This window comes from Nomascus leucogenys, chromosome 24 (genome assembly GCF_006542625.1).
Source record: "Nomascus leucogenys isolate Asia chromosome 24, Asia_NLE_v1, whole genome shotgun sequence".
Classification (NCBI taxonomy): domain Eukaryota; kingdom Metazoa; phylum Chordata; class Mammalia; order Primates; family Hylobatidae; genus Nomascus; species Nomascus leucogenys.
This window is the reverse complement of record NC_044404.1, coordinates 13542499-13552487: the sequence shown is the minus strand read 5'-3', so window position 1 is coordinate 13552487 and position 9989 is coordinate 13542499. Positions and strand designations below refer to the sequence as shown.

At 43.3% G+C, this 9989-nt stretch overlaps 1 protein-coding gene across 1 annotated transcript; it reads right to left on the bottom strand.

Annotated features, from left to right (window-relative positions):
* Positions 1 to 7612: 7612 nt before the first annotated feature.
* Positions 7613 to 8509, bottom strand: LOC115833011 (heterogeneous nuclear ribonucleoprotein C-like 1). The gene has a single exon (XM_030805495.1). It carries the CDS (start codon positions 8492 to 8494, stop codon positions 7613 to 7615), a length of 882 nt encoding a protein of 293 aa, XP_030661355.1. The 5' UTR covers positions 8495 to 8509.
* Positions 8510 to 9989: the final 1480 nt, after the last annotated feature.

Genomic DNA, 9989 nt, shown 5'->3' with positions numbered 1-9989 from the left:
GGGTTCAAGTAATTCTCATGCCTCAGCCTCCCAAATAGCTGGGATTACAGGCATGCCACCACACCCAGCTAATTTTTGTATTTCTAGTAGATAACGGGGTTTCACCATGTTGCCCAGGCTGGTCAACTCCTGGCTTCAAGTGTTCCGCCAGCCTCAGGCTCCCAAAGTGCTGAGATTACAGGCGTGAGCCACCACACCCAGCAAGACTGGATTACTTTAATGCAATTTTACCACCCCTGTGGGAAAACACAGCCAGATCCCTCATAAGGTATTTTTTTTCACCAACTACAATCAGAAGCACTGATCATAAAGTATTTGCTGGATAACCTATGCCTTTGATAATAGAACCTCATGTATCCCCTGCACCTTTTAGCTCTGATCGTGTAACCAGGGGTTCAACTCCAACAGATTAACCATTGCTTAAATTGAAAACCCCAAATTGCTCAGGCATGTCCGATGGGAAAAAGGTTTAACCTCTTAACCGTTAACACAGCCTGGCTGACTGTTTGAATTGGCATCACCTGAAACCAGTTGGAAAGGCCATGCGAGCTTGCTCCACCATCCCCAGATTGGGGAGACAGGTTTGGGACTTGTCTCCTATCTCCTTGTCAGTTAACTCTTTTTTATTTTTATTTTTATTTTTTTCTTTGAGACAGAATTTGGCTCTGTTGCCCAGGCTGGAGCGCAGTGGTGTGATCTCAGCTCACTGCAACCTTGGCCTTCTGGGTTCAAGTGATTCCTGCATCAGCCTCCCCAGTAGATGGGATTACAGGCATGCACCACCATGCCTGACTAATTTTTGTATTTTTAGTAGAGAGGGAGTCTCACCATATTGGTCAGCCTGGTCTGGAACTCCTGACCTTGTGATCTGCCTGCCTCAGCCTCCTAAGGTGCTGGATTGCAGGCATGAGCCACTGTGCCCAGCCCAGTTAACTCTTAATAATTTATTATTCTTTCCCAAACTGGAGTCTTGCCCTGTCACCCAGGCTGGACTGCAGAGGTGCAATCTCAGTTCACTGCAACCTCTGCCTCCCAGGATCAAGCAATTCTTCTGACTCAGCCTCCCTAGTAGCTGGGATTAGAGGCATGGGTCACCACACTCAGCTAATTTGTGTATTTTTAGTAGAGACAAGGTTACACCATGTTGACCAGGCTGGTCTCAAACCCCTGACCTTGTGATCTGACTGCCTCGGCCTCCTAAAGTGCTGGGATTATAGGCATGAGCCACCGTGCCCAGCCTTTTTTGCTTTTCTCAAACTATGGTGGTGTAGTATCGGGTTCTATGCACTTAGGAGAGTGAGCCCATCATTCAGTAACAATATGACTCAGTACCGCAAGACCTTTCAAAGCCTATTTCCAGTTGGTAAAGGAGGCTTTCGATGATGTTTGGACCTTCATGCCCTAGCATTTGGAGATTGCATCTTTTAAAATGGCCCCAAGGGAAATCTGCCCATGAGCAGCATTGGCTGGGACTATACCAGGTGATTTAACTTTTTTTATTATTATTATTATATTTTAGGTTTTAGGGTACATGTGCACAATGTGCAGGTTTGTTACATATGTATCCATGTGCCATGTTGTTTTGCTGCACCCATTAACTCGTCATTTAGCATTAGGTATATCTCCTAATGCTGTCCCTCCCCCCTCCCCCCACCCTACAACAGTCCCCGGAGTGTGATGTTCCCCTTCCTGTGTCCATGAGTTCTCATTGTTCAATTCCCACCTATGAGTGAGAACATGCAGTGTTTGGTTTTTTGTCCTTGCGATAGTTTACTGAGAATGATGTTTTCCAGTTTCATCCATGTCCCTACAAAGGACATGAACTCATCATTTTTTATGGCTGCATAGTAGTCCATGAATACCAGGTGGTTTAAATTAAAGATAACCAAGGAAAAAAGCCTTTCTTAGAAGCAGACATCATCACATGGTAGACAGCTTTTTTAAGAAAATGGAACAAAACTCCATTTGATCTCTTTCCATTGACTGAGACTTGGTTTTGTTTTGTATTAACACAAAATGATCAAGCCTACATTTTATTTTGTTACGTACTTTCACCACTCAAAGCAAACACTTTCTAAGGTCTCCTATTCAAAATTTAGCCACTATCACTAACCATAGCAATTGCTGGCTATGGAGTCATTTAGATGAATGGGAAGGATCACAACTAATAGTAGAACCTGCTCTCACACACGGTTGGTTAATATTTAAAATTAAACGACTCAGCACTGAGAAGAAGCTATAGATGCAAATGGGTGGCGTATGACGATTATTGATTTCATTACTGGTAACTTATCTCTATGCATAGGACACATTAGTGTAACTGGGTCTAATCTCGGTAGTTCCCAGACTCTTGTTGCCCAGGCTGGAGTGCAATGGCACAATCTCAGCCTACTGCAACCTCCACCTCCCGGTTCAAGTGATTCTACTCTCTCAGCCTCCCAGGTAGCTAGGATTACAGTCATGTGCCACTACAGCCAGCTAATTTTGTATTTTTGGTAGAGACAGTGTTTCTCCTTGTTGGTCAGGCTGGTCTCCAATGCCCAACCTCAGGTTATCCCCCAGCCTCAGCCTCCTGAAGTGATGGGATTGCAGGCATGAGCCACCGAGGACATTTCTGATGGCTCCGTATTGATAGAACTTCAAATAACTCTCTGGTAAATCATTTCCCATAGTACCCTCAAATTAAAAAGTGGAGAAGCTGAGATGCAGATCAATGCAGACTTTGGTACAGAGTTGGTGGATACCAGGGCTGCCATATCCAGTTTACACCCCAACCTGATGTATCAGCAGATCCCTTGGAGTAAGGAAAATATTTGTGAGGAGAGGTTTCACATGAAGTTCAGAAAATTCCTGTGTTTGAAGCAGTCCAAATGACATTTGGACCATTTTTAGAAAAGAATGACTTTTTACTAAGTGCCAACACGGGGATGAGATTTGCTTTCTAAGTTAAGGTGATAGGTAAAGCTTTCTTTGGAGGGAGAGAAAACCCTAGAGTTTCCTGACCTTCCTTAACCTGAACTGGTTGGTTCCCTAGAAGCAGAAATTGATCATATTGGAATCCAAACTTATACCAACCTTGACCTTCGTGAAGTACTCAAGTGTTTCTGCTCTTCTTCCTCATGTGATGTAGAAGGTATTAAAAGTGATGAGTGTAGGCCGGACAGGGTGGTTCAGGCCTGTAATCTCAGCACTTTCAGAGGCCGAGGTGCGTGGATCACCAGTGGTCAGGAGTTCCAGACCAGCCTGGCCAACATGGTGAAACTCTCTCTCTACTAAAAATACAAAAATTAGCTGTGTGTGGAGGCCTGCACCTGTATTTCCAGCTAACTGGGAGACTGAGGCAGGAGAATCACTTGAACTGGCAGGTGGAGATTGCAGTGAACCAAGATCGTGCCACTGCACTCCAGCCTGGAAAACAAGAGTGAAACTCCACCTCAAAAAAAAATTAATAAATACATTATAAATCAATATATAAATAAATGCATGCTTTAAAGAAAAAAGAAATTAACTTTACCTACAAGTTTCATATGCAATTGAATACCTCTTAAATTTTGATGCGAACCGGCCAGGCATAGTGGCTCACGCCTGTGATCCCAGAACTTTCGGAGGCTGAGGCGGGCAGATCACGAGGTCAGGAGATCGAGATCATCCTAGCTAACACGGTGAAACTCTGTCTTTACTAAAAATACAAAAAATTAGCCAGGCATAGTGGCAGGCGCCTGTAGTCCCAGCTACTCAGGAGGCTAAGGCAGGAGAATTGCTTGAACTGGGGAGGCAGAGGTTGCAGTGAGCCGAGATCGTGCCACTGCACTCCAACCTGGTGAGAGGGCAAGACTCGGTCTCAAAAAATAAATAAATTACATCAATCAATCAATAAATAAACAAAGATATTGTGACATGAACCAACATTTTTCAACTTGTAGACTAATGTCTTACAAAATCCTTTCCTTGTCACCTTCAAATCTCCATTCCAAATGCTACACTCTGCATAACTCTACCACTTTGTTGCCATTTTCTGATGATGGAGAAGACCATACATGTGTGTGTGACATCAGAACTATTGACTCCTCCTATTGATGTTTAAGATATTCCATTACACAAACCTAGGTTCATACTTTTTGTTGATAGATCTTACGCCAAAAATGTAGGAGAAAAATGCCAAGCAGGAAATGCTATCACTTCTGAAGATGAACTCATAGAGATGGAAATTCTTTCAGAATTTACTTTTCCAGCTTTTTTTTGTTTTTTGTTGTTGTTTTTTGTTTGTTTGTTTGTTTGTTTTGAGATGGAGTCTCTGTCACCAGGTTGGAGTGCAGTGGCATGATCTTGGCTCACTGCAACCTCCTCCTCCTGGGTTCAAGGGATTCTCCTGCCTCAGCCTCTCAAGTAGCTAGGACTATGGGCGGGTACCACCATGCCCAGCTAATTTTTGTATTTTTAGTAGAGGCGGGGTTTCAGCATGTTGGCTAGGATGGTCTCGATCATTTGATGTCGTGATCTGCCTGTCTTGGCCTCCCAAACTGCTGGGATTACAAGCATCAGCCACCACCGCACTGGCTTTTTTTTTTTTTTTTTTTTTGAGATGGAGTCTCAGTCTGCTGCCCCAGCTGGAATGCAGTGGCGAGATCTCAGCTCCCTGCAACCTCCTACTCCCTAGTTCAAGCGATTCTCCTTTCTCAGCCTCCTGAGTAGCTTGGGTTACAGGCCTGCACCACCATGCCTGTCTAACTTTTGTATTTTTAGTAGAGATGGGGTTTCTCTATGTTGGCCAAGATGGTCTCCATCTTCTGACTTCATGATCTGCTGGATTTGGCCTCCCAGAGTGCTGGATTACAGACATGAGCCACAACACCCAGCCTGTTTTTCCTGTTTTAAAAGTTGGTTAATTCTTTTGTGTTTATTTTAGAGTTTATATCAGACAATTGACAGTAATATACACCCCTACTGGAGCTTGTCATATAGTCAAAGTAGTTAGTACTTTTACAAATAGTAGATATGCCTTTGGAGTGATTGATAATATTAAAATATTATGTAAACTATGAGAATTTCTCACTTCTAGTGGAAGTACATTAAATACAAATCATGAGTGAACAACGTTTTGTCCTCAAAGGTTTTTTTTTTTTTTTTTGAGAGAAAGTCTCACTCTGTCACCTAGGCAGGAGTGCAGTGGTGCAATGTCAGCTCACTGCTACTTCCACCTCCCAGGTTCAAGCAATTCTCCTGACTCAGCCTCCTGAATAGCTGGAGTTACAGGTGCACATCACCATGCCTAGCTAATTTTTTTGTATTTTTATTAGAGATGGTGTTTCACTGTTTCACTGGTGAGCCACCGTGCCCGGCCAACATCTCTTGATAAAACTCTCCCTCTGCCATATAATCAGAGAACTTGCTGAAACTAGACATTGGTTCATTGGAAACTCTAGAGGCAAATAGAATGCATCTATAGATCTACTATATGAATACATAATGGTTTTATTTATTGGATGCATCAATACTCAGGACATATTTGGAGAGGAACCTATTCATTCTTCAATGCAGATGGCATGCAAAGATTACTTTATAAAACTCATAGAAATATTTTTTGTTCCTGCCCCAATTCAAACCATTACCATGCAAGCTGGTATCAACAGAAGTTAAGGCCATTGAGGTAGAAATAATTAAATAAAGCTTTATTGGAAGCTAAATGTGAGGATCAACCTGGAATCCTGGTATCCATGTTCCATGTTGGTGTGCTGCACCCATTAACTCGTCATTTAGCATTAGGTATATCTCCTGATGCTATCCCTCCCGCCTCTCCCCACCCCACAACAGTCCCCGGAGTGTGATGTTCCCCTTCCTGTGTCCATGTGTTCTCATTAAAAAGTCAGAAACAACAGGTGCTGGAGAGGATGTGGAGAAATAGGAACACTGGTGGAAATGTAAACTAGTTCAAACATTGTGGAAGTCAGTGTGGCGATTCCTCAGGGATCTAGAACTAGAAATAAAATTTGACCCAGCCATCCCATTACTGGGTATATACCCAAAGGACTATAAATCATGCTGCTATAAAGACACATACACGCATATGTTTATTGCGGAACTATTCACAATAGCAAAGACTTGGAACCAACCCAAATGTCCAACAATGATAGACAGGATTAAGAAAATGTGGCACATATACACCATGGAATACTATGCAGCTATAAAAAATGATCAGTTCATGTCCTTTGTAGGGACATGGATGAAACTGGAAATCATCATTCTCACTAAACTATCGCAAGGACAAAAAACCAAACACCACATGTTCTCACTCATAGGTGGGAATTAATTGGATTTTTTAAAAAAACTGTTTGGTTAAGTTTTTATTTTTTGACATGGTCTCACTCTGTTGCCCAGGCTGGAGTACAGCAGTGGTGTGAGCATGGGTCACTGCAGCCTCAATCTTCTAAGCTCAAGGGATTCTCCCACCTCAGCCACCAAAGTAGCTGGAACTACAGATGCATGCCACCATGCCCGGCTAATTTTTAAAAAAGAGGGAGGGCATTGGTGGCTCACTGGTGTAATCCCAGCACTTTGGGAGGCCAAGGCAGGTGGATCACTTGAGGTTAGGAGTTCGAGACCAGCCTGGCCAACATGGTGAAACCCTGTTTCTACCAAAAATACAAAAATTAGCTGGGCATGGTGGTGGGTGGCTATAATCCCAGCTACTCAGGAGGCTGAGGCATGAGAATCACCTGACCTGGGAGGCGGATGTTGGAGTGAGTTGAGATCGTGCCACTGCACTCCAGCCTGGGTTACAGAGCCAGATACCATCCCCAACCCTCAAAACAAATGTTTTGTAGAGATAGGGTTGTGCCATGTTGTCCAGGTTGTTCTCGAACCCCTGTGCTGAAATGATCCTCCCGCCTTGGACTCCCAAACTGTTGGAATTACAGGCATGAGTCACTGCTCCCACCAAGAAATTTTTTTCTTTAAATTCCTGGTTTAATAATGACTTGTTTATTTTGAGGAAAAAGGTCCCAAACATCAAGCTGTTCACAAAAATAACCCACAGTATCAACTTTAGAAAACGAATTTTAAGACTATAACACTAATTATTTTTCTGAGGATGCATTTGACATGCCAACTGTCATTCACAAAAATACATTGTTACATTTTTGTTGAACTGCCCCACACAGCACACTAATATGGGGTGTAACACACATACTTCTAACTCCAAGCTGCTTTCAGGAGCTGCTCAACTCAGTGAGATGGCCTTTGCAGTTAGGGAAGCAACTACTGAACTTATGTATGAAAGAAAAGAACTGTATTCCCTGCATAACGAGAGATTATTTTGGAGACAGTTGATAAAAACCATACATCCTTTTTACTGTTAAGTCATAAAGAGGTATCAAAATTAAAAGCAAACATTACAGGGTAAGACTTAGGAAACCTACTAGGAGCGTCAAGGGAAGTGAAAATGGGACTAGGCGCAGGGCAATATGAATTAATGAATATGGGAAGGACAAGGATGGGGAGAACAGTAAGCATGTGCTGAAGATACTAAGGGAGAGGATCTGGTGAAAAATTTGTTGTTAGACAAGCGCCTAGGTAAGGAAATAATGCGATAAGATTTCTAAACCCCACTATGTGCTTAGGAGTCATCCTGGCCATTGGCGCTGTCTCTGTCATCCTCTCCTTCCTCAGCCCCTTTTTGATCATCCTCGATCAACTCCAGCTGGTCATCCCCCTGATCTTCATTATCATCATCATCCAGTGGGTGCCCCTCCTCAGCAGAGTCATCTGCACCCCCCTCACACTCCATCTTCACCTGAGTCGCATCTGTCTTCACGGAGCTGCTGCTCTGCTCCTCTTCAGACTTAGCATTCTTCACCTCTACTCCTTGTTTGCTCTGTTCCCTTTCAGTTTTTTCCAGGTTTTCCAGGAGAGAATCCACTTTGTGTTTTATCTGGGTCAACTCCTGCTTAATGGCCTGAAGGTCATCTCCATTCAGCTTTCCAGACTTGGAAGATCCCCACTTTCCGCTCTTAGAATTGGAGCCACTTTTGCCCCTTCGTGAGGTGTTTCCTGATACACGCTGGCATTTCGAGGGCACTACAGCCAGAGCAATAGGAGGAGGAGGAGGTACACGTGCTGGGAAACTGTACATCCCATCATAATAAGCCCGTTGAAAGTTATAGTCCAAGTCAAAAGAGGAGCCGTACATCTCCGCTGCTGATCGTTTCACACCTGCGTTTCCTCGATTCACTTTTGGCTCTGCAGCCAGGTTAATATCTACAACCTGGCCAGCAATCATTCTGCCATCCTCTCCTGCTACAGCAGCCCGGGCATTTTTCTCCTTACCATATTGAACGAAGGCAAAGCCCTTATGAACAGAGCAGCCTGCAATTTTGCCATACTTGGAAAAGATTGCCTCCACATCAGATTTCTTGACAACAGGAGTGTTGAGATTCCCAATGAACACACGGGAGTTCATGGAGTGAGGATCCATCTTGTTGGTAACGTTGCTGGCCATCGTGTCGGTTGCTAAGATTTCTCAAAAAGCCAAAAACAGGAGGTGGGAGGGAAGAACAGATTCGATTCTAAGTCTCCTGCTGCCGAGTTCTACGTGGAGAAGCCGACTGCGGCTCGAGGTCAGAAATGCGGCCACAACAGCAAAGTGTTTGTCTCTCCACAGAATGGCCCCCAACGAGAATTCTGAAAAGACGTAAAGAAAAGCACAATCAACATTTTTGAAAAGACAAGACTGCATTTAGAAAAAAAAGATCAAAGCTTGAAACTGTTCTTATGAAAAAAAGACAAAAAGACAGGATACAGCTCTGTGCCGTCGTAGGCTGCACTGTCACCATCCCAGACCGGCTGACTGTAGATCAGATGGGAGTGTCCTTCCAGAAATTAGTGACTTACCAGATCTGGACTCAGTTTGCAGGGTGCTCAGACCTCAGGAAGAACCAAGTAGGAACTCCAGGCTTGAAGACTTCGGGTCTCTCCTGTGGGTCTTTAGAAGCTTTTCTTGACCTTTCTAATCACAACTCCCACCCACGCCTTCCACGTATCCACTGCTGGCTTCCAATCAAAGAGCGATATCTGATTGCATTTCTGAAGCTCTGCCCAGTTAATCCCGATTGGGTTTTTGGCTTTCCGCAGATTAATGGATTGAACCAGATATCCATTCATGTCACATATCCATATTCCTTTCATGAATCAAGAAATTCACAGCATTAGGGATAGAGTGGAAGTCAAAAATTCGTTCATTTAAGGCCAGGTGAGTTGGCTCATGCCTGTAATCTCAGCACTTTGAGAGGCCAAGGCAGGGGGATCTTTAACAAAAGATCTTTAACTAAAAATTTAGGATACAAAGACAACATACAAAATGAGTGGCATTTGTGTATGCCAAAAGCAAACAATCTTAAAGGCTGTTAAAGAAATGAAGAAATTATTCCCATTTTCAATAGCTACAAAGGATATAAAATACCATTGCTGGTATGTTCAACATCCTATCCTTTACCACAAGCTTGTTCATCCTAAGCTTTATCACAAGCTTCTTCTACCTGCAGCCCTTGGGCCACATGCAGCCCAGGAGCTCTTTGAGTGTGTAAATAGTTCCAGGGCAGAGTCCTACCTGATCCAGTGGCTACATTTGTAAGGCACTAGTCTAACTGCCCCACGGAAAGGTAGTTTAGCAAAGGGAGTGGCAATCTCAGGGTAAGAGGACGGTTAACCACATCGGTTAATAGATTCAGATTAATTAGGTGATGAGGATAATAGGAGAAAATGGTTGATGTCAACTCAGTCACCACACAATTCTTTTTACTTTCCTCCCTCATTATTTCTTCAGTATTTTATTTTTCTTCTTCGTCTTTAGTACTTGGTATTTTCCAGGAGCTCTTTTGGAATCAGTCAGTCTTTTAGAATCCTCCAAAAGTCAATTCTTAAAAATGCGTTTGTGTGTTTCTGAGGTGTCCAGGATTTCTCCTTTTCCAATGAGTCCTGTTGGAATGTCTCTTGGT